The 27272-nt window shown below is 39.1% G+C and overlaps 1 protein-coding gene across 4 annotated transcripts in view; it reads left to right on the top strand.

Moving 5' to 3' along the window:
- The window catches only part of FAM120A (family with sequence similarity 120A), a 56943-nt gene that overhangs the window by 11122 nt on the left and 18549 nt on the right, over positions 1 to 27272 (top strand). For 3 of the 4 annotated variants that reach the window (XM_050904741.1, XM_050904739.1, XM_050904738.1), the window contains exons 3-10: positions 671 to 753; positions 9710 to 9838; positions 10319 to 10415; positions 11519 to 11619; positions 11913 to 12196; positions 13619 to 13706; positions 17851 to 18075; positions 21537 to 21711. In XM_050904741.1, coding sequence (XP_050760698.1) covers positions 671 to 753; positions 9710 to 9838; positions 10319 to 10415; positions 11519 to 11619; positions 11913 to 12196; positions 13619 to 13706; positions 17851 to 18075; positions 21537 to 21711 — 1182 coding nt within the window. The remainder of the gene's footprint in view (positions 1 to 670; positions 754 to 9709; positions 9839 to 10318; positions 10416 to 11518; positions 11620 to 11912; positions 12197 to 13618; positions 13707 to 17850; positions 18076 to 21536; positions 21712 to 27272) is intronic. The other variant, XM_050904740.1, reaches the window with a different exon arrangement.

Raw genomic sequence — 27272 nt, 5'->3', positions numbered from 1 at the left:
TTGGTAAATATAGCCACTATCTCTGTTCGTTGAAACAACTACATAATTTTCCAATTACTTTGCTGCTGCCAGCCCAGGCTCTTGTCTGACCTGGTCAGGTCAGCAAAAGAAACTTCAGGAATTGGGAACCTGCTAAGCGTCGCTGGAGCTGCCCGCGTTCCTGAGGGTTAGATAAATCTGCTTGGTGGCTTGCTGCTTGACCCACGCTGCATGATGGAGCAGAGTGCAGATTCCAGAGGCAGCTCTGATGTGGATCCGTAACGGCACATGCTGGGATGCAGGAAAGGCTCACCAGCCTGTGTCGGAGAGCAACAGAGTGTGTTCTTACGCTGTTGCACCTGCGTTACTAAATCCTGTTGAGGATCCCCTAATAGGACATGCCAGGTTGAGGTTGACACCATGTGTTGTGACTGGCTCTGTTGCTTCTGTGAGCGAGCTGGGTTTCATGGAAGAGTGCTCCTTGAACAGAGGGAAGTGTATCTTGCTGCAGCGGCAGCATGCTAATTAGGTTTTTCTGGAGTAACAAAAAGATACCTGCAAGTTTAATCTCTCTTTGTTAATCCTGTTGATTGGGAATTGAGGACTGATTGCAGATATGTTTTGCTGTATGTAGAAACAGTTATGTAACGTTTTATGGTGTACTTAAATAAAGTTCTGCATTATGTTCTAGGTAATCATATTCTACCTGATGAAGATTTGGCTTCCTTTCATTGGAGTTTACTTGGTCCAGAACATCCACTAGCTTCACTTAAGGTACAAATTTAATACAACTACGAGCAATTAAGCTAAATCAATGATAACGGTTAATCAGAGCAGTGTAATAGGTTAATCCACAGCAGCTATGCAAGGCTCTTGTTTTTGGTCACCCTCTGCTGTCCCGGTCCCTCTCTGTTGACTGCAGAGGATACCTGGGGCGATCAGCCTTACAAGGCTAAACTTAGCCTTTGTGCTCCCCCTCGGTGCCCTTCAGCTACATCAGCCATATAGCTTCAGTGTGGTTTGACTTTGAGAATGTAGCTTCTTACTCTCTTCTTTTTTTTAAGAGGAGAATTTTTTGTTTAGTCATGTTCTTCAACTGTCAACAATAATTAGCTGGATATCTTCCTACCGTATTGTTTTATTTTCTACTGATCTGAGTTTGTGTGTAATAGTTTTCTGTACTACTTAAAGTGTAAATATGTGAGAGAATATGTTGCACAAGAAAGCTAACGTGGCCTTCAGTAGGTTTTTTTTGGTTTTTGAGACAAGTAACTTGTGTCTGATGCTCTTAGTTTACAGTATGTCTGTTCTGCTGCTTCATCACACTTGCTTTGTGCCTCTGCCAAGTAGACAGCTATAAAAGGGAAACTGGACACATCAGAGAATGGGATAATAGTGACCTTTCTTTCTCTCTGCCACAATAGACATATCTTTTTCCCTTTCTCCTAAGGTGTACCATGCAGCAAATCAATTTGCTTTTTGTAAAACCTGTAAGACTGTTTTGTTATATCTACAACAAAAATAGGTGGCTTTTTTCCCCCCTTCTGTTCCAAAAGTTTATTACGCATTGAAAAATTGTACCTTATTTTGCTGAAGGTAGAATTTAAAAACAGATTCAAGATTTTCAGCAGAGTTTTTAAGGCTTGCACGTGCATTGCTTAGTGAACAGCTGTGACAATTTGATGTTACGCTCATCCCCTAGTTTGCTGCTGCTTCTGTGTTCAGAAAGGTAAGTGTCAGCACATTGTAGTGGCACAACAAAATATGCATGCATGTTTGCTACTTCCTTGTAAAACTTGAGATGAAAAAATGAAAGACTGAAAGAGTGTGCCTGTATTTTCATTTTTTACTAAAAAGGTTAAAATGTAGGACTTCTCTCAAAGTGGTTGATAAACTTTCTGATGTTCAGAATACTTTTCTGTGTTTTAGCCTGAGTAGACTTGTTTTACAGCCAGTTCAGAATATGACTTCAGACACCTAGACCTTCTGAAAAGCCTTCTAAATATATACTGGATTACTTGACTAGAATGAAAATCGATATTTGTCATCTTTGCTTCTAGATTTACATTTTCAGTGGAAACACCAATTGGGCTTTGTAGCTGGCATCCTAAGGAAATGAAACTTGTTTCCCTAGAGCGTCACTGGGCTGTCTTAGGCAGTCGCCCTGTATTTATTTAATCTGTTGGCCAATGTTAATCAGATTTGAAAGCAGTTCCCATTGGGCTGTTACAGGCTCCGTGAAAACTGATAGACTGTTACCAGTGAAAAAGACCCAAATTAGTGCCCTTACTGAGGGAAAAGGCTAGCACAATACGTGATATGTTTAGTTTCACAGCACCTTGCTGGCCAGTTGTTAAGTACATAGCCCCAAACTAACCGCAGCATTTCTGTCTCCTGGCTGATAATGATGTCAAAGGGAGAGAAAGAAGAAGGGCTAAAGCAACAAGGACACAAGTCCACAGGAAACAGTCTTCATTAGTTAGTGGTCATGGAACAGCTTACTATTTTTTTTAGCTTCAGTTTTAACAGTGCTCATAGTTTGAAGTTATAACTTGTTTCAGTAGCTCATTAATTCAATTTAATTTCATTTGACATGCTAGTATGTCAATGATGTCATTACAGCTCTCTCTGTAGAGACCTTTTCTTCTAATTGTAGATATGCAGAAAGCAATATTTCTTGTAAATTTTATGAATGCTTGAACTAAAAGACACGTTTGTATTAGCCACAAGCTTAATAGCAAGAAGTAGTTTCAGAACAGTTACAAAAAGTGCAAGCTGTCATGGAAACTGGAAAGGCGGGGGTGGAGTTGTTGTGGCTGCCCAGGATGTCATCCCTGGGCTATACTTACAAAATTTGCTTTGTTGCATCTATTTAGAGTTACTGTTGAGTATTTTCCATACTCGGGAACCAAGGGCTCTCATTCCACACCTCATTCAACTCGGGATTTAGAAAACTTTTTCTCATTGTGTAAAGATTTTAGTCTTTTGTACCTAAGACAGTATGGTCTTGAGCATCAAAGCTAACAGATTCAGTTCCCAATGGCCTGATTTATTGCTTTTCAGTGAAAACTATGACAGTTAATAATGTAGAATTTATTTTCTGCATTCTTTCTCAGTCTTTTATGATGATGTAGCAAAATGGTTACTCTTCCTACGAGAGAAGCTTTGCTAGTTCACCAATTAAAAAGTGTGGCTTAGAAAAGAAACTACCAGTCTTTGCTGATAGAAAATTGGTGTATCTGCTCAGGTGTCAGTGAGGTAAAAAAAGCAAAACTGAGGAACCTGTACCTCTGTTTTAGAGAGAGATGTGAGGGTGGTGCGTTCATCTAGGAAAAGCTGAGTACAAATGGGAAAAAGGAAAGGAAATGGAAACCTGAATGAAGACTCCATATTTCACATCTAGAAGGAAATGAACCTAACAGTCAGGACAATTTCTTTACATGCTGGATAAAAAGCCATGCCTTTCAGAAGACACCACCAATGACCATCAGCTCAGCAAAACTGTTAAAGTTCCATAGACAAATTTAAATGAAGAGATTTGAATTGTTATTGCTGCAAAAGGGAAAAAGAATCAAAAACTGTCACTGCGAGCTGTTCTGAGTCGGGATCTTGTCTAAATGTCCCTGTGTAAACAGATAATGCATCTAATAAATGTGCAGACTATGTTTGTGTCCTGTTATCTGACTGAGAGCAGAGTTCACTGAAATGACCACCTGAATCAGAAGCTGAAACAAGAAAGGAGTTGATAGACTTCCTGAGAAATAGTCTGACCACTAGACCTTGTTTGGAGACTAGCATTATACTACTTTTTATTTGTGTGCTTTGGGATTTATCTTTAAGACAAAGACAATTCGGTTCTTATTCTGGGAAAGCTTGTTACAGTATGGAGCTTCAAGATCAATGTATAATGCCATCAGAATGATATTAGGAGGGCAGTTTCTTATCTCTGGAATGAATTAGTACCTATTTGGGAGCACATACCACCGAAGAAGTGCTGACTCTTTAGTTACAAGGTAACCTTAGAAACAAGTCTTAATGCAATCTCCCTTTTTGAAAAAGAAGAATATGCAGGGAAACCTGATCTCCTTGGTTGTTTCATCTCAGTAGAGAGGCAAAGAGAGATGCTTCCAGAAAGCCATCCAAAATATGCAAGTTAGGCTCCTTCTCTGAATTGCTTTAGGAAATTCCTGCCTTTCTCTGTTTGTTGACTTCAGAGGGTGTCTGCCAGCGGGAGACTAATATGCCAAGTAGGTGCTTAGGTAATTTGCTGCCGCTCAGATAACAAAGGTGGTACTCTTAAGATATGCTTAAAGTAAGTGTTGGGGTTTGGGTTTTTTTTTTTTTTTGATGCTAAGGGTCATCGTAGGATGATGCAGGTCAGATGGGACCTCAGGAAGTCATCTAGTCCAACCTCCTGCTAAAAGCATGGTCAGCTTGAGGTCAGAACAGGTTGCTCAGGGCTTTGCCTAGACTAGTCTTGAACATCTCGAAGGTTGGAGACTGCACAACCTGTCTGGGCAGCCTGCTCCATGGGTTTGACAGTCCCAACAGTAAAAATGTTTTGCCTTGCATAGAGTCTGAACTCATCTTGTTTCAGGCTATGTCTGTCGTCTCTTGTTCTTCCACAGTGCACCACTGTGAAGAGCCTGGCTGCATGTGCTTGATAACCTTTTTGTAGGTATTGGAAGGCTGCTGTTAGGTATCTCCAAAGCCTTGTCTTTGCCAGGCTGAATAAGCCCTATCCCTCAGCCTCTTACAGAGCAAGTGCTCCAACTCCTTAACCATCTTGATGGCCTTCTGCAGAACTAGCTCAACTTTTCTGACATCTGGCTTGAGCCCAAAACTGAATGCAGTGCTCTAGAGGTGACCTAACAAGCGCTGAGGAGCAAGATCCCTCGATCTGCTGGCTATGCTCCTGCTACGCAGCCCAGGGTGCAGCTGGCCGCCTCTGCTGCCAGGGCACCCTGCTGGCTCACGTTCCGTTTGCTGTCTTCCAAGAGCCCCAGGTCCTTTTTGGCCTAGCTCCAGCCTGCGGAGTAGCCAGGGGTTATTCCTGCCCAGGTGCAAGACTTTGCTTTTGTAGTTGTTGAATTTCTTAAGGTTCCCGTTGGCTCATTCCTCTAGCTTGTCTAGGTCTTTCTGGATGGCAGCCCAGCCCGCGAGTTTGTGGTAGCGTGCAGGGTTGTCACGCAGGTTGTCTCATATGAAGTCTGTCCGTATCACATCTTTGGCTTGTGTTTCTGCTCTCTCCTTTTCTTTCTGACATCATTTTTGTTCCTCTGTTTAGATTTGGTTTTCTTGGAGTCCTATGTGTATAAATTGTTAGCAAATGATCTCCATGTTGTGTGTGTTCTTGTTACCATCAAGACATGCAGAAGTAGAAAGAGGTCAGTTTCCCAACCAGGATGGAAGGAGGAGGAGAGAGAATTTCTAATTGAATAACCCGATCTTCAGGGAAAAGCTGAGCTTTGCTGGTTTGAGAGGATTTTAAGTCATCCAGGGAACTTCTTGCCTCTTCAGAAAGCTTGTCACTAGATCAGATGCACTACAAGCTTGTAAGATTAAATGTTTTTAACATTCAAAGGCTGATACAAGATCCAGACGCTTTGGATGCAATCTCTACTAGAAATTACTAGACAAAAATAACAAAACCCAGGCAATTTGTTGTAGTATTCTTCATATCTTCAGCCTTTTCTCTTGCCAGTGAAAAAAAAATGTTCCTTACATGTCACCTCACAGTAACAGAATGTTTGAGGTCTCTTTTAATGGTTTGAAAATAAAACTAAACTGATTATCTGTTTCCAGCAGGCACAACAGTAAATGCTGGTACTTGTGTTGATTAGCTTTTAAAGGCTTTGCTTCCTGGAGACTGTGGGCAACTGGAGTTGTCCCAGAATTGGGGAGCTTTTCCCAAGCGTAGCTTAGGTACCTTCTACAGTATCCTAATAAGCCCATGGAATTATGCATATGTGAGTCTGTTCTCTTTCAATAAAGCATTTTTGCAGGTTTATTTTGTCAAAACCAAGACATTTTTATCTTGTAGCTTCTGAGCTTGTAATGTTGCTCTCTGCCTCTCATTTTGACAAATACCTATGTAGAATTAATTTCCTTTCCCCACTTCATCTTTTCAGAGTGCATTAGTAGGTCGCTTGTGATTTTGTCAGTGGTCTGTCATGAAATTGAAGTAGTCCTTTTATAACTAGCAAAGAAACCGTGCCGTTTTCAGATGTCATGCTTTCTAACCCGATCACCTCCAAGTGTGTGATCCACCTCCATGTCTGCCTTTCCAAAATTGATTTTCCGTGTTGTTGCTTGTCTGAAACTCTTCTGCAGAGGATAAGGAAAAAAATAGCTTCTAGGAAGAAATCTCTTATGATGAGAAGTTGCTAAAATATGATGATGATTTTGCTCTAAAATGCTTTGTGTGCAACTAAAAGTAAGTTTGAACCATGAACATGTTTTCTGTAACTTTTGCTGTTAAGTCTTAATCTTTCCCATACCTAACACTTGGTAAGACTTAGCCTGTATTTTAGTGCACACTGTATTAGAAACATTATTTATGATTCAGTACAAAATCTATAATTTTGGTTTTCTGGAAAGTTCTAAAATGAATAGAAATCTTTTCTTCTTTAATATCAGGAAAGTACATCTTGTTTCTCCACTTTTCGTTTCTGGCTTCTGTGTAGGTCATGACATTTTTAGTTTTGAGGGTGTTCTCACGTCTGGACTGGATGTCTTTGAAACAGAATAAAAGAAAATCCAAATATCTGAAATGTCTCTAAATCTGTAATACATACTTTCAGAAGGTCTCACTTCAGGAACTGAATTAAGAATATGCTACACGGAGGTCTTTAGGCTGTTTGTTTAAAAGCAGCTAAACTGGGGGCGGTAGGCGTAGTAAGCCCTTAATATGTCTCACTTGAGCTTCATACTTGTAGGGTCTGAGCTGAATATTAGTGCTAGAGTGATGTGATGTCTTCTCTTCATGCTAACTGCTTACGGTTTATTAAATATTACTATCTTGGAGATCACATAAAACTAATGATAGATTGCTTACTTCTTTTGTCCACTGAATTTTCAAGCAGAGATTGCAGAAACACTTAGGTAGTAATGCAGGCTTTCTCCAAGGGACTCTGCAGAGAGCACATCTGACATGACACAGCCATGTTATGATTCAGCCGCTTTAGAGATGTGTAATTGTCACAACTACAAATAAAATGGTAGGTGTTCATAAAACGACTTAGATTACCAGTGAGAAGAAAATCTATTGCTTCTGCTTGCAGATCGGGTGCAAAATTTTATCATCAATATTTGTGACTGTAAGCTTACATGCAAATGTGATCTATATTTAGTATTGTTGTATATATTCAGAATGCACACTAGTGAAAATTTAGAATTTACTATCTGAAATAGAAATCATTACCATGCCACTGACTACACTAAACAGAACTGTCCTTAATTTAGGCTCATAAAATGTGGAGCTCATCTCTGGTAGAGAATGACCAGGTATAGAATGAATATCCTGACATTTTTAAGAAGTAGGCATTAGGAGAAGGAAATTAATAAAAATGGGAATCTGGGCAAAAAATTCCATGGTCTAAATATGAAGAAGGCAGTCTAAGAAATTGCATAATAAGTGGATCAAGTAAGGGCAGGAAAGAAAATAATTACATATGGTAGACTCCATATAAGATAACAAGGGGTTGTGGTACAGATTTTAAAGTCGCAAAGATAAAACTAATGAAATATTAATCAGAATTTTGCATAAACATTTCTGACAAGGCTGAATTGCAGTATTTTGTAGTAAAGTATGATACCTCTGTGTAGAATGCAAGCATAAAGATTTTTCACATTTTCTCATATCTTAAAAAATAGAACTGTTAAATAACAATAATGATCTCTCAAGTCTTGAATCACTGAATTTTGCAAATAGGCGGATTAAAATATGTTAAAAGCAAAAACCTAGCTGCCCCTATAGGCACGGACGGAGTGCTCCAGAATTGTACAGAGGTTCCAGACAGAATTTTTAGAAATTTCTCAGGCATCCTCTAAAATTTAGGGCACGTAGTTGGAGACCTCTTTCCTGCCCCTCTGAGCGTGCGCATTGTGCAGCACAGAGGGAAAGTAACAGAAACTGCCTACGGTTGAGTTGTTCTTCAGACCCAGCTAGCAGCACCGCTCACTGCTTTTAATTTTGCAATGGTCCGTGGTGGTTGCTTGACCTGAAGTTTCTATACCCCGTATAGGATCACGCAGTGCATGTAAGAGCAGTAATTCCCATAATCATATGCTGAATAATCCTCAGTTTATTTTCAGGAGGAGCCTAATGACAGTGTTGAGATGGAAGTCCAGGGTTTCCAGGACTGTCCAGTTCCCCTCCTTTCTCCATGTGGACACGGAAGGGATCAGGCCAAAGAACTGAGTCTAGAACTTCCTGGTACAGCACATCCGTCTGCAGCTGCCAGTCGCTGAGCTGCGGGAGCTTCGTCTGTAGGGGCTTTGGACGTCGTCCCACAAAGTTCTTCCAGCTCTTTCTTCTTACTACAAAGAGAGGTCTTTTGCTACAAAGTCCAAAGTGATTCTTTTCAAACCCATGGCCTGAGTCAGTGACCAGTGAATCAATGGGAATTCATCTTTTTCCTAACATCTTGAGTAGACTGTACCGTGGACTCTGATTTGTAGACAAATCTATGGTCTGTTTGGGCTCAGGTCATAAACTCGGGAAATTTTTAGCATTCATTTAAGCACATGTTTCTCATCCATTTAAAATAGTTGGTGAATGTGGGAGGTCAGACACATCTGTCATTGGATGGTGAAACATCAATTATTTTAATGCTGGAATATTGAAACTATTTTGTCAATGGAATTATCTTAAGAATTTCCTCTGTGTCTGCACAAAGAGTAACCAGCCCTATAACCATGTTGATGTTGAAATGCTTGAAAGAGAAAGTAACTATGCTCACATCATAGCAACAAGAGAAATCCATACATCATTCTTTGTCGATGTATGATATAAAAGAAATAAAAATAGTTTCTTGCCTGGGATGTTATATATAATGTGACGCTGTATGAGTATATTCTATTACAGATAATGAAATATAAAAAATTTGAAAACACTAATTATTGAACTATGTAATCTTCAAATAATGATCTTTAGACCAATTTCTGTAGCATCTTGAAAATAAGTTTCCTTGAGATACTCCTTTTCCCCATTTGTTTTTCGAATCCTACCTTTTCTGTGTACATAGAGAGCTTCCCGTTCCCAGTGGATCTCTCTCATCAATTCTGATACCAGTTTACATTCAGAATATAAACTGTGTCAAAATAAAATATTTTCTGGCATGCATATATATATGTATATATAAAATGGATGTATCCACATTAGATAAAACATTTGGCACTAGAGGAAATGTCCAGCTAGAAAGCAGTAAAATAATTAGCATTGTTGACCTTGTTCGTTGTTGGAGCTGATATTTAACCAGCAAATATTTAGAGGTGAGGTTTCACGTATTTATAACTATACCATAGATGAAAAACATGTGAGTCATTGTTTAAGGTGAAGTCTTAAAAACAAGGTTGAAGGCCCAGAAATATTTAGATACTAAATCTGGCAACATGGAATTTGTTGAATATATTTTCAATAAATAAACAGTTCAATTCTCTGCTGTGTAACTGAAGTATCTTGGGCTACCCTGTTATTTCATACTGGCATGTATGTTTGTTTGCATAGGTACGTGCTCACCAGTTAGTTTTACCACCTTGTGACGTAGTGATCAAAGCCGTAGCTGACTACGTCCGTAATATTCAGGACACCACTGATTTGGATGCCATAGCAAAAGATGTTTTTCAACATTCACAGGTAAAGTATAAAACAAAATACTGATTTGGGTTTTTTTAAACTAATTGTGCTATACATTTGTGTTGAAGAATTGCATTCTACAAAAATAGTGTTTTGCATCAGTTGATAATAGGAATCTATTGGTATATGCAGTGTCCTAGAGACCCTAATTTCACTTTCCACACTTTCCGAAGGCAGAAATACTACATTTACCCTCAGTGCTTTGAAGTTAAATTCTTGATAACCAAAGGGGTTTTGTAGTCTGGCTTTGGGCACTGTCATTGAGAATCAGTGGTGCATGAAGGTAGTGTTTTCAGGCTTTATCCTTACGTGGATTGACATAGTATTTCTTGTGCTGGAGTAGTGCTCTAGTCCTTGAGGGTCCATAGGCATTAATACTGTATGTGATATGGTATACGTTAACTACTCTACAGTACAGTGCTGACCTATAGATGACATGCCTGGATTTGCTCCTGACAGGTCTTTTTTTTTTTATTTTAGTCTAGAACAGATGACAAAGTTACTCGATTTAAGAGAGCAGTTGCTTATTACTCAGCAACTAATAAACCTATGCCATTTCACCCACCACATTACCTAGGTAAGTAATTAAAGAAATAAGTCTTTTCATTTTAACTAAAACCTGGGATAACCCTAAATCAGAAATAGTATTATTGGCAGAATCTTATAAAAATGTTTATATTCTCTGGCAATTTTCATTGACCCTTGAATATGAGGTTTCAAAAGAAGGTTTTCATAGGATACGTGCAGAGGTTGTGTTCGTTCCCCAAAAAGAGGAGAACAACCGGGACTGATTTTCCTCTCAGCTATTGCTGTATTGGTTCTAGCATAAGGTCACTTGAGAGTATGGTGCTGTGAACAACTGAAATCTGGTGACCGGTTCCAGTCATGAAGACAGTTTCTATTTTGATTCCATAAAACATATTTCCTGTTTCTCACTGGACTTATGTGCCATATTTTAGAAATCCCTTTATAGTGTTTGGTTTTTTTGATGTCATAACATACCTGCTTAAATTGCAGCCATGAATTGTTCTGGCATTGCAGATTATTCTTAAGGCTTACAAATTAACTGTATGATCACAGGATTTCCTATGCATACCTCATTCTTAATGCTAGAACATAATTTGAGCTGAAATGTTCTGAAGATTTTCAGTTGCCATACTGGTATACTAATACACATTTTTCCTTCTCTTTTTTGGGGGGTGGGATGGGGTGTCTTTATTTACATTCAGAGACCTACAGTAAAGGGCATTAAGGCTACTCTAGGTCAAATATTCAAATGATAGCAAGTGCCAGCATTATGTGTCTATGTGACATTGTTTTTGCCGGCTTCTTCATTGTGACATCTCTTGGGCTTCTTTTCTTTTAAGCTTCCTTTGATTCCCAGGTAGAATAGAAATGTGCAGTAATGAGAGAGACAAAGAACTGAGAGAAGGCGAGACAAGTAAAATAGACTTCACAAGCTACAAAGTATTTTTATTAAAAGGCAAAAATGAATAAAACTGACTTAAAGGCATAGTAGAAAACAGTAATGCTAACAGAACAAGAATAAATAAACCATAGAAGCAAAAGGATTAAAAGGGTAACATTTGTGTCAAATAGTAAGCGTTTTCATGAGCGTTTGGGTTTTTTCCTTGTTTTTTTTCTCTTCTTTTTTTCCCTTCCTCCCTGTTTGCAATACAGCAGCCAGACCAAATCAGTTTGGTATGCCTGGGATAGTGCCACCATATGTTCCTTCTCAGATGCTTAACATTCCACAGACCTCACTACAAGCAAAACCTGTGGTAAGTATAGCCCTCTGCCCTTCTCCTTGGGAGAAACCTGCTGTGCTCATCAAATTAGAATCTAGGTGGGAAAGGTATATCTAACTTTTTTAGCATGGGCGTTCACTGGTGGAATTTTAAGTCAGGAGCTATAGTGATGCTACAGACTCTGGTAGAACGATTTTTGTGGATGTCCAAGATGGCTGAGATTGAATGTGTACGTTTGGAAGATGCCCCTTGATTAAATAATGTATTTTGTTTTAAAAGAAAAGCCTTTTTGTTACCTTCACTTAAGAAAGATCACTTTATTTTAGGCCCAGCAGATGTCCAATCAGGGTGGGGCCCAAGGTCAGGGTCCATACCCATATAGTCTCTCTGAGCCAGCCATCACCTTGGAAACGGGTGGAAAAAGCCTTTCTGAGCAGAACAACTACAGTAACATTCCTCACGAAGGAAAACATACACCATTGTATGAACGATCTTCTCCAATAAATCCAGCTCAGAGTGGGAGCCCTAATCATGTGGATTCAACCTATTTTCCTGCCTCTTCTACATCTTCGTCCTCCGACAATGATGAAGGCAATGGAGGTGCAGTGAAGTAAGTTTTTCATGAGGATGTTTTCTTACTTGGCTTCTGTTAAAATAAATTTACTTTTAAAATCGTTCACTGGTCTCCTGAAAGTAAGAAATCTGCAAATTAGTGATATGATGGACCTTAAAAAAATAGTTTTAGGTCACTAGGACTGCAAACACATCCATGGTTCACTCTAGTCACCTTGTTCCTTAACAAACAGAAATCCAAAACCATATAATGTTGGGTGTTTTTCCACTTCTGCCCTTATGTTTTATTGAAAGAAGGAGAGAGTGAGATTTTGGTAAATGTCATAAAGCCTTCGAGTTCTTTGCTTTGTATAAAAGAAATATTCCTACTTCACAGTATAATTCATTAAAATTTCAGTAGCTAAAAACTATGAAACTTCACTGAATTTGTAGTGTTTACACTTCTTAGATTTTGGGATAAAGTGGCTTTGCAAAGAAACCTGGTGTGAATGTCAGAAATTCACCATTTAGGACAGTGACTTCAGAGCCCTCATTGACAGGCTATGCGTGGAACAAAGCAGTGAAATTGGTTTTGCTCTGTTCTACTAATGTGCCTTGTTTATTGCAGAAGTATTTCTGGCTTCCACTAGATCGTATGTCTGTCCTTGGCAATAAAGTTGTGCAGACTTTGATTCGTTTACTGCTTCCTGACCTACAAAAAGGAAATTTGAAGAGAGGCAGTTTGTGTTTACCTTTGTCTTGTTAGGTGTAGTGGCTTACTGTGTGAGAATCAAAGCGTGGGGCTTTAGCAGGGCTGTGATTGCCTCTAAAAGTTTGGGGTTGTGTATAATAGTGTAAGTGTGTTACTACTGGGTATTAAATTCTGAATGTGTCTACAATTATGCATGATGGTTTGGACTTTGCTTTTTTGATGCAGTCTATCAACTTTAAATATTATCATGTTTTTTGCTTAGTAAATCAAGTAAGTTTGCATGGCTTCCATGCAGTGTAGAACTGGAAACGTACCTGATTTACAAAAAACAATACAAGATATTTTTCAGCATTGTTGATAGTGTTGCCTTATGCATTTTATGCAATAAATTTTGAATAAATTTGGAAACTGAAATCTAGACAGTGTCATTTATATTGCAGTTTGGAGAAATAGTCTTCTAATTGAGGGAAATTACTTGGCATAGTGACAGATATTTAAAGTTCAATCAAGAATTTTTCCTGCACGGACATTATTTAGTCATTGTAATATACAGCTTTTAAATACAATCCAAATGTTGACATAGTGTAAATGAATAAATGTCGGTATTAAAGTCTCTTCAAGACTCCTACAAATTGACATTTTTAATGCATAGCATCCCTTAAAATCAGAGTCTGTGGCCCATAGTTCCAATAACGGTCACTAAGGATTTATCCTATTGTATCTTAAACAGCACTTTAATACGATGTTTTTCTTTATGTTGTCCTTCAGCCATGTCAGTGGGAACAAAATAGGCTGGGAAAAAACAGGAACCCAGTCAGAAAGTCAAACGCGTGGAGAGCTGGGAGACCAAACAAAGGTAATTCCTTAAGTTCCAAACATGACAATTTATTATTTTTTGTTAAAGCTTTACAGCAAACTCTGAGTAGAATTTTCTGTGTTGATCTGTAGGATTTAGTGTAAGCTTTTACATATTTTTGTGAATTACTGTTGTGGTTTAGGCCCAGCCAGCAGCAAAGCACCACTCACAAAGCAGCTCGCTCACTGCTCCCCGCCGGCGGGATGGGGAGGAGAAAATACAACAAAAGCTCGTGAGTCGAGACCAGGACAGGGAGGGATCACTCACCAGTTATGGTCACAGGCAAAACGGACTCGACTTGGGGAAAAAGAAATCAGTTTAATTTGTTACTAGTCAAATCAGGGTAGGATAGTGAGAACTAGAACATATCTTAAAAACACACCTTCCCCTCCCTTCTTCCCGGGCTCAGCTTTGCTCCTGATTCTTCTACCTCCTCCCCTGCCAGCGGCGCAGGGGGACAGGAATGGGGGTTTGGGTCAGTTCATCACACGTTGTCTCTGCCGCTCCTTCCTCCTCGGGGGGAGGGCTCCTCACACTCTTCCCCTGCTCCAGCGTGGGGTCCCTCCCAGAGGGGTCAGCCCTCCATGAGCTTCTCCAACGCGAGTCCTTTGCACAGGCTGCAGTCCTCCACAAACTGCTCCAGCGTGGGCTTTCCCACAGAGTCACGGCCTTCTCCGGGCCCAGCCACCTGCTCCGGCGTGGGGTCCTCCAGGGGCTGCAGGGGAATCTCTGCTCCGCCGTTAACCTCCCTGGGCTGCAGGGGGACAGCCTGCCCTCTCACCACGGGCTGCAGGGGAATCTCTGCTCCCCCGCACCTCCGCCCTCTCCTTCTTCACTGACCTCGGGGTCTGCATGGTTGCTTCTCTCACATCCCACTCCTCTCTCCGCTGCAGGTCTTTTTTTCAGCAGTCTTGTTTCCCCTTCTTAAATATGTTATCCCAGAGGCATTACCACTGTCACTGATGGGCTCGGCCTTGGCCAGAGGCGGGTCCGACTTGGAGCCAGGGAAGCTTCCAGCAGCTTCTGACAGGAGCCACCCCTGTAGCCCCTCCCCCGCTACTAAAACCCCGCCACACAAACCCAACACAATTACAAAACAACAGCTTTAAAGTACAGTAAGAAGTTTTCCAAGGAGTATTGTAGCATATACATGAAAATTAAATAGGATGTGTTAGAAAATACTAGGTATAAAATAGAAAGAAACCAATAAACTTGTTCACTCCTTAGCTAACAATCTCATTGCTATCCATGTTTACAGTAGTGCATTATTTTGATTTTTACTAAGGAGTATAGCAGTCTAAGTGTCCGTGGGTTCAGAGTTTATGTCATATAACCTGCAGTTTAGCGAGAACAGCTCTAACAGACATTTCAGTGTTAGCCACAGACCATTATAGGTGTATTAAAGCTCAGCTGAGGAGTAAAAGTCCTTTATAACCACCTGGTATGAATTTCACATAATACATATTAAAGTAGCTCCGTGGGACCAGTTCGAATGTATTGCTACTTAACTAAGTAAGGATGGGATAACTAAGCCCTTGATAAAGACTTAACATTATCCTATTAAATTTCTTCAAGATTTAAAACCATTGTCAAATTAAGAGTATGATGGTCTGTATTGCAAGTTTGAACCGTGTTTGGAAAGAACATTCAAAGCATTTGCACTTAATATCTCTGCGTCTTTGTGATGGAACCGTACACCAACTGTTAATTTTGTGTCAGAAAAACCCAGTCACGAATTACTTGCGCTGTAGACAAACAGAACATTTTCCCTGTACCTTTGGCATAGAAATTGCAGTAAACTTGGGCTTTGTGCTTAAAATATCAAGCTGATGATTTCATCCATCGGTGGTTATTATTTTTGCAGACTACGCCCCGTACGATAACTGTATCTGCCTGCGGATTAGTCACCATATGCAAATGCTAATTTGACCTATTACATTCCTTTCTTCTCTGTATTACGGGCGGTGTGTGAAGCCCGGTGCGTCCCAGCTGCAGGCCTGCGTGTGTGCCGCGCAGCCCCACGTCCTGCGGAGGCGGGGAGCGGCCAGAGCAGCGGTGGTGCCTCCCCTGGAGCTGGGTGATGGACGGGGGGGACACGCTGCACGGCATGTCTGGCTGCCTGCCTTCATATGTTTTTTTTTTTTTTTTTTTTTTTTTTTTTTTTTTTTTTTTTTTTTTTTTTTTTTTTTTTTTATGTTTTGTAGAGGAACTCATTTCCTAGAGAGATATATATTAATGATTAAAAAAAAAAAAATTTCCTGAAGGTTTGAACTGAATGAGCTACGTGAATTTCTGAGGTAAAGTGCTGAAAATCTAGCATAGATCAGACAGGTAGCACCGATCTTGACACTCCTTTGACTTGACTTAAATGTCAAAATTCCTTGCTTGTAGTTGTCTCACTGCGTGACTATACATGACAAAGGTATGCTCATCTCATTTGGGTGGATGTGTATTACTAAAGGAAAAAAAAAATACTTTTAACTGTGGTAGTTCTTCAGCTTAGGTGTTTGAGTATTGCTGGAGCAGATCCAGGAAGAACCTGGGTAGTGCAAACGGGGAAAGCATTGCTGTCGTTTGGGGTTTTTTGTCTTCTTCCCTCCGTGCCCCCAGTAATCGGCAGTTCTGTAAACTTCTTTGTGTAGTCCAGTATCACTGACTTTTAGTTGTTGGAGTAGTAGAAGACAGGGACAAAAATCTTTAAACTGATAAAGAAATATTTGATAATATAATACAGATTTAATAGAGCTGTGATAGCTCACATGTTTATAAAAACATTCTGTATTAGTATATTGTGTTAGAAGTGTTCTGGTTTACAGGTTTTAACCATTCTGCATATTTTCATTTTTATAAATAAAATGAAGTCTAGATTACCAGCTCTAAAAGACAATCTTTCAGTAATGTCCTCTTTGATTGTGTGCTTGAAATGTAATCTGAAAAGAATGTTGCCCCTTTGATATTTTGCTAGAGCATGTCTTTATTAATATACACCTTTCTATAGAAGGTTTTTGGAGGTTATGTGGGGTTTTTTTGGTTTTTACGTGCAGGTTTGTATTTTTCATAAGAGCCTGAAGTGAACAAGCTGAGCTTGTTTGGGCCTATTTTTTTTGTTACTTGTTCTGTGGGATTTCATGGCTTAGGCCATTTCTGTTTCAGCTTTGCTTTTAAAGTCTTATGAAGCATGCGAAATTTTCTACACAAATTGTGAAAATACTCATGCATGATGTATCATCAAGTGAACAAATTAAATTTCAGTCTCAAAAGTTTTTAATATTACTATAATAGTTTATAGGCACGAAACTAGTATGAACTCTTAAGCTAAAAACAGCTTTCAGTTTTGAAGACAAGGATTTTTAGGAATGAACTCTGCTTTTTTGGTAGTGTCTGTGAGAGATACAACATAAATGCTTACAAAAGGCTTATTCACTGGGAGGTTTACAGTGTATTTTTATGCGTCATATTTGTCCTATAAATTTGTGAACTACATTTGTAGAAATGGAATAAAATGCCATGTTAATCTTGCTGTCGGAAAATGTTGCCATTTTCTTTTACAATCTTCGTCTCAGACAAAAGAATTTTATATTTAAAAAAAAGCGAAGCAACAAAACATTTACCAGGCTTTTGAGTTCAGACACTATATATTTTAAATGTCTTTAAATTGAACTATGTTGTTTGTCCTGCTTCATTTAGACATGCAGACTGAGAAGGGATGTGTTAATGGAAGTCTAGATAAATTACAGACTTTGTGACTGTCAGTTAACCCATTTAGTTGGTAGCATCTTGGAAATACTTAGTTAAGAGGTCATTCACATTTCATTAAGAGGTCATCAGTCTCCCTTCTGTATTGTGCAATTAAAAATTAAAGAAAATAATAATTACTGTTGCTGTTAATAAGTTAAAGCTTTATCATAATATTTATTTTTTCAGTAATTTGCTTCTGCTAGCAAACAATGGCTGAAAGTTTGCATTTTCTGAAAATCTTTTAGCCAGCTTTGGATAATGTGTTCTACATACTGATACAACATGATGTGAAGATTTACTATTTTCATTGTGGGTGAAGAAGGAAATTTGCTGTTTCTCTTGGCTGATCTCCTGGTATGTTTCCGTACACATTCAAAAGCACTTTATTTTGTATGTTCTGTTATAGGCAGAAGGTTCCTCTAGTGCTTCTTCAGGAAGTCAGGCAGCTGATGTCAAAGGGAATCAAACCAGTAATCCACAAATCCCATGCCTGTTGTCAATGCCCACCAGAAACCACATGGATATTACTACCCCTCCATTACCTCCTGTAGCACCTGAAGTATTAAGAGTGGCAGAACACAGGCACAAGAAGGGGTTAATGTATCCCTACATCTTTCATGTCCTAACCAAGGTATGACATTTAAAAATTATGTACTGTGAAATAATGATTCTGTAAAGATAATTGCACTTGCATTTCTGGCTAAAGAGTATCATAAATTTACATCGTTTTTAGTGCTTTGAGTTTTGGTCCATTTTTAATGCTTCTAGCAGTTTTTTTCCCCTGTTTTCTAACCACTGATCTGGTCTGGTACATTGTTCCAATAAATATGAGATGACTGTAATTAGAAATGTTTACTTACAAAATGAATCATTTTTCCTGAATATATGTAGGTATTTTTATATCTCTATGCATGTGTGTACATGTCTGTGTATATGTGTGTATATATATGTGCGTGTGTGCTTTTATATAGAGTCCATTTCCATCTAAAAACTCCTGCGTATGTGCTTTGGTGTCTGTGCCAAGTCTTTTCTATTTTCAGTGTTCAAAAATACTTAGATTGTTTTCCCTCACAATCTGATCCCTCCCATCCCTGGTAGCTAGCCCTGATAGAAACATAGCAGCTATAAGAAATCCCTTTTAGGATCATAAATCCTAAAATGTAATTATAGATGAACTCGATGATGTTCTGAATTTTTGTTCATTTTAGTTTGGCAGACTATTTCTGATGGCTTTTTTTTTTTTTGGTTTGGCTATTTTATGTGCTAGCCTTCAGATCCCAGGTAAGCTGCAAGCATTTTCACACAGCCTAGGACTCTTTGTCTGCCTGGTGTGTCCAGTAAAAAAATCTACCTGAATGGCCACATAAGGACACCTTGAAAAGCATGAGAGAGCTTCTTACAGAAATAGGCAGTGACAATCTGCTTCAGTGTGTCTGGAAGCTGCTGCAGTCCGCTCTGTGTTGAACTGGGAAGGAGCCACAGCAGTGGTGTTCCTGCAAACTCTGTTTTTGACTTAATCTAGTCTCAAAAGATGTAAGTTCGTTGTTTCTTCTAAGTGCAAACAGATGAGTCCCAGAACGAGACAACTTTAATCTTCTTCCTCTTTAGTGTCCAAAACGCCTAGTACTGATTCTCATACATCAGGCCCATTCAATGTACATATTTGTACAGCATCTAGCAAAATGGCACTGTCCACATTCCTGTTAACTTATACTCATCTTAAAAATCCACTTCAGGACAATAAGGACCGTAGGCAGGGATCTGAAATCCATAAAAAGAAAAGTTTCTGCATCAAGGTTGAAGTTTGGATTTCCTATTTCCCATGTGTTTGTTTTGCACCGTAGCTTGTATTGCTGTCAGGTTGTTACGCTTCTCTTCTTTAATAAAGAAAAGTGGGGAAGAATCAAAACGTGTATGAAGACCATTGATGCCGGTTCTGTTTCATACTTTGCATAGCCAAATATTCTTAGTACATTTAAATACTATTTTACGTTTAATCGTAGAATCATTTAGGTTGGAAGAGACCTTAAGATTATCAAGTCCAACCATAAACCTAACACTGCCAAGTCCACCACTAAACCATGTCCCTAAGCACCACATCTACACGTCTTTTCAATGCTTCCAGGGATGGTGACTCAACCACTTCCCTGGTGACTCAACCACTTCCCTGGGCAGCCTGTTCAAATGCTTGATAACCCGTTCAGGGAAGAAATTGTTCCTAATATCCAACCTAAACCTCCCCTGGCACAACTTGAGGCCGTTTCCTCTCATCCTATCCCTTATTACTTGGGAAAAGAGACCAACCCCCACCTCGCTACAACCTCCTTTCAGGTAGTTGTAGAGAGCGAGGAGGTCTCCCCTCAGCCTCCTTTTCTCCAGACTAAACCACCCCAGTTCCCTCAGCCGCTCCTCATAAGACTTGTTCTCCAGACCCTTCACCAGCTTCGTTGCCCTTCTTAGGTCACACTCCAGCACCTGAATGTCTTTCTTGTAGTGAGGGGCCCAAACCTGAACACAGTATTCGAGGTGCGGCCTCACCAGTGCCGAGTCCAGGGGGACAATCAGTTCCCTAGTCCTGCTGGCCACACTGCTTCTGACACAAGCCCGGATGCTTTTGGCCTTCTTGGCCACCCAGGCACACTGCCGGCTCATATTCAGCCGGCTGTCAACCAACACCCCCAGGTCCTTTTCCGCCGGGCAGCTTTCCAGCCACTCTTCCCCAAGCCTGTAGCGTTGCATGGGGTTGGTGTGACCCAAGTGCAGGACCCGGCACTTGGCCTTGTTGAATCTTACAGAGTTGGCCTCGGCCCATCGATCCAGCCTGTCCAGATCCCTCTGTAGAGCCTTCCTGCCCTCAAGCAGATCGACATTCCTGCCCAACTTGGTGTATTATATCTCACAGTGGGAGGAAACGAATTAAATGCTTGCATTTGAGAAATCCTCTCGCAACAGAGAAAAGTAAATCTAGAGATGGCTGCATAAAAAATAAATCAGTACTACTAAAGACTGTTTTTTCTTTCCCCACTATCTGAAATGCTTTTGAACAAGTATGCACAGGGGACCTAAAGTGTACCATGGGTACCCTGAAAGACATCTTGTCGTATCATTATGAAATTCTTTAGAAATTGGCGCGTAGAGGTGTTCCAGGTTATGTTGCTGTTACGTATAGAGACCTTTTAGACATACCTTATACCTAAAGTAGCATTGTCTGAGTTAAACCTGACAATATCCTAATGTAAGCACTCCAAGATGTTGCCTACAGTATTCATTATTGGGACAGTTTAAATGTTTTTTTAAGTGAAAGTAGCAAAACGGAGCGCTTGCTTGTCAGTGTTGAAAATAAAGGCTGATATTTGGGAGCAATGCAATGAAGTCAGTCATTTTCCAAGAAAATCTTAACATGGTTGGATGCGCAGACGCAGAAAACATAGAATGTTGCTGGTGTTTTGAGAGAGAATGTTGGAAGGTTATTTCATGCTTTTTTCTGGAAAAGTATAAAATGCTAAAGCTTTATTTATATACATTCAAAAACAACCTTACTTATGTAATTCCCAGTTACGATTTTTTTGACCAGGTCTTCTCATAATATTGTTTTTTACAGTGAGTCCCCAGTACTGTTTCAAATCCTTGCACCAAAAAGTCAGGTGTTTTTAGACAGCATGAATATTTTTTAAAATAACTGTCTGAAATCTAGATCAGCTTCAAATGTGCTTTGACTATCTAAAAGCACATTACTGGATTTTTATGTGTACTATTTCACTCTTCAAAATATCCGTATTTGAAGATCAATATTTAGGTAATCCTCACCTGCATATAGTCCAGACAAAAAAAAAGGTGTGTGGTGGAGAAGAGAAAGAGGAAAGCAACAGGGATAATCAGAGCCTGGAGACTTACTGGAGGAAAGCAAGTAGATTGTAGGGTAATCCTCCTCTGGTGTTACCTTCACGTAGCTAAGATCCACGTTACCGCTGAATCACATTTTTCTTGACTAGATGAGATTTATATTAGAGCTGGATTGAGTTACCATGCATACCTAAATACTCTCTGTTCACTATAACATGTCATATTTTTCTGCTTTCTTTCATGCCAAAGGGTGAAATCAAAATTGCCGTTTCTATAGAAGATGAAGCCAACAAAGACCTGCCTCCTGCTGCTCTCCTTTATAGGCCAGTTCGTCAGTATGTTTACGGAGTCCTGTTTAGTTTGGCAGAAAGCAGAAAGAAAACTGAAAGACTTGCTTTTAGAAAGAACAGACTTCCACCAGAATGTATGTACTGTAGAATCCATTCTTTATTTCTCTTCCCTTTGCTATGTTTTCATATCCATTTGTACCATGATTTGAATGAGAATAGTTGCTAAGATTTCATCGGTGTAGCTAACGCTGGAGGAATTATGGCTTATTTGATCCCATGGATAATAGAAAAAGATGTTAATTTGAAATTTTATTTCCTGTACTAGTTTAAAAACTATAAATGTTACCATTCCGAAGCAAGCTCTGGGGTTTGTTTTTTAAAATGTATGCTCAAGCTGCTATCACACTTGTGGCAAATAATGTCAGTTTGTAATTTTCAAAGTGTATGGCAGAACTTGATTATAGGAAACTTCTATTCTGTGCATACGGATACAAATCCGCATACTTTTTTCAAAAATGAGAGGTGCATATGTTAACTTACCTTGTCTTCCCAAATGTATAATTAAATGTACTTCAGTGAAAGTGCAAGTCTCTAGTACTAATCTTTCAGGTATTGGCATATAAAAACTTGGTTTAAAATCCGCAGAAGTCAGGTGTAATGTAAGTAAAGGTAGACCTGGGTGAAAACAGACTAAACTTTTGCAAACAGACTTGTCAAAAGATCCTTTTGCTAATTCAGAGGGATGAATATTAATCTTCATATTAATCTGGAAGTTGTCTTTTTAAGTCTTCTGCTTCCAGGAATTACTGTCATTCCAGAAAACTCAACCTCCTCATTCTAGAGTGTTTTTCTTATAATGAAATGCATACAAGGAAATGATTGAACTTTACAGTAGCATCTTATAAAGGTTAAAGGAATGCTGAAGCATTAAGTGAATGGCGGCAGCAGCAGCAGAAGTATTTATATATGGGAATCTGCTGTCACTAGACTAAATTTAAGAATCAGATATTTAAAATGTAAGAAAGCATCATTCACAGTCTTCATGTGTAAAAGGATAAAAATAAGAATCAGTTGTAAACTTTGTTCATTCCCTTTTCTCTTTCCATTTTTAATTGTGAAATGCTTTTGTACATTCATAGTGAAGACTATAATCTTCCAACGATGTTTGAAAAACTGTTTATCTTAGCCAGTTATTTTGTGGGAATTAATATTTACCCTGCTTGAATAATACCTCAGCACACGTGTTGTCACAAACTTCTTAATTCTTTAAACTCACACAACATAGTAATTCAGGTTACAAGGTTATTTCAGGATTAAAATAGTGACGTTATTTGCAGTATTCATTTATCCTCATTAGACTTCTGTCCTTAAAAGTGTACTAGAACATTTGTAGTGGTGAAGTAGCTGAGTGCTGAAGTCTGCTTCAGTTTTCAGAATGTTTTTATCTTGTAAACCTAGAATGTTCTCTGTAGGCTACTGGGGAAACCTATATAATCTCTATTTTCTCTTCATTTATACTGCTTTTCAGAGGTTTATTCTTGATAGAGGCTAAGAACGCTACTGCTGACTTGGTTTAGTTACAGGAGCTCCGGCAAATCTTGCTGCAGGGTGCATTCAGCTACTGACCTATCTTAGGACTAACCGCGCTTTTAAAAAATAAAAAAAAAGTTTGAACGTCTGCCCAAAAGTTAGTTGCTTCACTGCAGACCAGAACATGCTAGTAAAGATGGATTTGAGCTAAGATGCAAGCATGTGGTTTGAAAGGGCTATGTTGCAGGAACTTTGTTTTGGTCACCTCTCTCACAAAGGAGCAAGAATTGGGCAGGCTGCGCAAGATGCAAAGAGAAAATAGTGGCTCAAGCGGCAAGAGCGGATTTCTCTGATCCATTAGTCACACTCATTAGCCCTTGCTAACTTTTCTGAGGACCCAAGCTATAATGAACTAGTGACTGATTCTCCTTCAATGTCTTAATTTTTTTTCTGCTCTCAAAAATGAATAAGTTATGAAACACAGTAATTAAGATGATTAAGAGAAAATGTAATAATTAAGAGGAATTAAGAAATTAATTTCTAAAGAAATGTATATTGTCCTTAAGATTTATGTAGAGCGGTAATGAATATATTAATATCTAAAATCCTGTCATCTTTGTTGTACAAACCATAACACGGGCAACATAATAATTGTGCATGAATAATTTGCAAGTATATTGCATGCAAGGGTTATAGGAGGCTATGAAAAATACATAATAAACTGACACGTCAGTATTATTACTAAATATATAGACAGCAGGATAATGGATCTTTCATAAAATGGATGACTTCCTGTCTTTTAAATCATTCTTATTTTTATGTAGTTGAAAAGCCAATGAAAAACAACAGATCTGTTGGAAGAGGTAGTCAGTGAGGTTCTTCAGGGCTAATTGTCTGCTAAGTAATACCTTTGCTGTGCAAGTCCTCATGTCTGCTCCCAGAGGATATGAAAAGCTGAATCACAAAGTTCTTGGTTGTGCTTTTGCTGCCAAGGGCACAGCATTGGCTGCACTGCCCTTCCTTTTGAGGAGATGGAAGCCGAGTGTCTGACTTGCTCTTCTTTCAAGCTCTGAAACGGGTTATTTCCCATGTTCTGATAAATACATACGTGTGGATGAAACCATCTGCCCTTTCCACTCTGTGGAAAAATGCACACTTGTACAAGCTGTCCTAAGTCCTGGTTGGAGCCAAAGGTTTGTTATTTTAAGCCTAGCCACCTTGTGATGTACTGTTCTCCATCAAGGCTGTATTCAGCTGATGCTGTTTCTGCCAAAAGGAAAGCCCTATCTTGGGCAGTAGCCCTTCTGAAAATCAAGCATGCGTAGCTCAAGCTGTGCTGTCAGTAAAGATTATAAGGTTAAAAATGAGGCTTGATTAATCTGCATTAGCTAGCTCATCTTCTAGTGGTATTGGGTACCTCACACCTCACGTTCAGTTCATGAAAAAAATGCAAAGAGAATACCAAAACCACCTGAGCTGTAGTTAGCAACAGGGGCTCTGACAGACAGCTTGAGCGTGCAAGATGCTGTTGCTAATGACTTTAGAGCCTGTAAGAGCATTCACATGTTTATCAAGCAGGTTACCTTAATGCAGATGGATGCTGACGCTTTTTACTTGGATTGACCTTAAAGTGTCGTGAGGGTAATGTTCAAAGCAGATGTCAATATATTGTGCAGTTGCTTAGGCTACTTTGAGTATTCAGATCTGCTGATCAGCAGCAGGAGGAAGTTTAGTATGAAAAACAATATAATTAGCACTGTGATGTTGTGGCTGAACACACTCTGATCCTGAGTGTTCGTTGTAGGTAATGTAGTCTTCAGGGTAGACGTTGGTTACCTCCAAGTGGAAGTCCTGGGAAGAAAACACAAAACATTCCTCTGAGGACAGAGATCCTCAGCAGCTGAGGGAGACTGTTTTTGGCAGCAGTCCCAGTACGGAGTTGTCAAAGGTGTAAGAAATGCCCTGGAGAAATAAGTGGATACAGACAAGTCCTGGATTCATCTGTTAGGTTAAACGCTAAATTTGGGTCAACAGTGCTACAGTTACTTGTCAACTGATACAGCTGTAATTCCTCATCCCCATCGTTCAGAGAGGTTACTGTTTGCCAGTCTGCTAGAATGACCTTCATATTAAACCATTCTGCAAGAAGCATGGTTACCTTTCCCATAATAACCATTACTTCGCAAAATTTTGAAGCCAGAGTGGATCTCCAGTGTGACCTCTACAGGTAGCGTGTTATTGAAGGCGGTCTGTTTTGAGAGCAAACTGAGGTACTCTTCCTGTGGCCTTAACCTCGTAGGGTCGTGGAAGTTGTCATCCCCAGATTAAAAGCTTTGAACCAAATTTGAATGTTGAAACATAGGATTGCAGATAGAAAACACAGACATGAAATATTCCCTTCTTCTAAGCTTGAGATCTTTATGTGAAACACATGTGAAAGAAACAATAGTGAAACATTTGTTCTGTACAGCTCTGTTTCCTTGCTGTTGTCTGCTGTTACAGGAGTTGTAGAAGCTGAGGAACTGGTGATCTGAGGGTGCTTAAATGTGATGTGCGTATAGAGTTTGCATCTGCTTTCCTCTGGAGGGGCACCCAAACCGAGAAACTGAGTGTAGCTGGGAATATCGCCTCCATTGTCAAAAGGAGGTTGAAGGAAAGGAAAAAAGAACTCCAAAACACAAACAACTATTTTATGTCAATTGTCAACAGTTTGGGGTTTTTTTTACTGCTAACAAATTAAACTGTTCTGCATAGTAGCCTCCGTGTTTCCTGTCTGTTTGCTGAGAGAGCTGAGAAGTTTTGGTCCAAAAGTATCTCTTGCTTCTGAGACCTAAAGCAATTAAACAAGTCTTTGAAAGCCTACATAAAATACATCCTTTTATTTGTTCATGTTTACTGTCCCAGGCCTAAACAAGAAGTGAAAACTGGTGTGATAAACTATGCACACATAACGGAGTAGCTCTGCTGGCTGTTAAAGCCCATCTTATATAGCTTGGTGGCATATAAAAACTGGTAGCAACCAAAATAGAACATGATTTTGTAGTGAGGCTACCAACTAAATATATCAGAATATTTATTTTCATTGCTGCATGTTATCTTTGTAAAACTTATCCTGAGCTCTATGAAATGTAGCTATAATGCTAGACTAGTTTTATTCCAGAAAAGCATGAGAGTGCTTTGGGATGTTCTGGAAGTTCTTTTTTTAATTCCAATCATCACGTCTGCCATGGTTTGCCTGCCCTTAACTATAAAATTACTTGTAAGGCTGATGTCTGATTGCTGAAGGAGACTTTGTAGCTGTAAGGGCTATCCTGGCACCGGTAGTACTCTCTTCTTGATCTGTAACAGAAAGATTTCTACCAGAAAGAGCAGGTCTGTGCTCCTGCACTGAATCTCTCTGGGCTGTAACCTGAAGCTTCACTAACAAGCTCCTTGAATCTTTCCACACTGCATAACTGGGCTCTGAGTTAAGAAGGGTGCAAACAAATTTTGAGCTGTGTCAAACTTGGGGTCATTCCAAGGCCAAAGGTATCATTTCTCAGTCTTGACATTTTTTTTTTTTTTTTAAATTTGTGTTCTGTTTTGATTGCCTTCAGACACAAAAAGGGAGATGATTTAGCAGCAATATAGGGTTGAACAGTCTTTGTTTTGATGTGGGTGAAAGGGAGCTTAGCAGACACAAAAATACTAACCTTTTAATAGAAAGTAGTGCAGTAAATTGAAAGGCTTATGTAAAATAATGTTTCGTAAAATTTTTAGGCAAAAAAACCCCAAACCCACTCATATTTGAGATCTCATTCCATTGCAGTAGTTGAACAACTACAAACAAGTATAACATAAGTTTTAAATCTGATTTGAATAAAATCACTAGGATCATACTGTTCTTAAAAGACCACGTATGGAATGTATTTGTATTTATGTACTATTTGTATTGTCACTGTAGGTTGTTGATCAATAACAGATATTTTAGGGGAAAATCGCACTTTCAAATTATGCTGTTTGTTTTAGAAAAATCTATGTAGTTCCTTTATGTTGTGTGTTAATTTGAAAATATTAAGGTAACATTCCTAGTGTACACTTGGTTGTATGCACTTAATTTGTAAGTGATCACAATTGAAAGATGGTCCGTACAGAGTTTGAGTTACAAATTTGGCATTGTAATGCA

Source organism: Gymnogyps californianus, chromosome 13 (genome assembly GCF_018139145.2).
Source record: "Gymnogyps californianus isolate 813 chromosome 13, ASM1813914v2, whole genome shotgun sequence".
Classification (NCBI taxonomy): Eukaryota; Metazoa; Chordata; class Aves; order Accipitriformes; family Cathartidae; genus Gymnogyps; species Gymnogyps californianus.
This window is presented reverse-complemented; position numbering and strand designations above follow the sequence as displayed.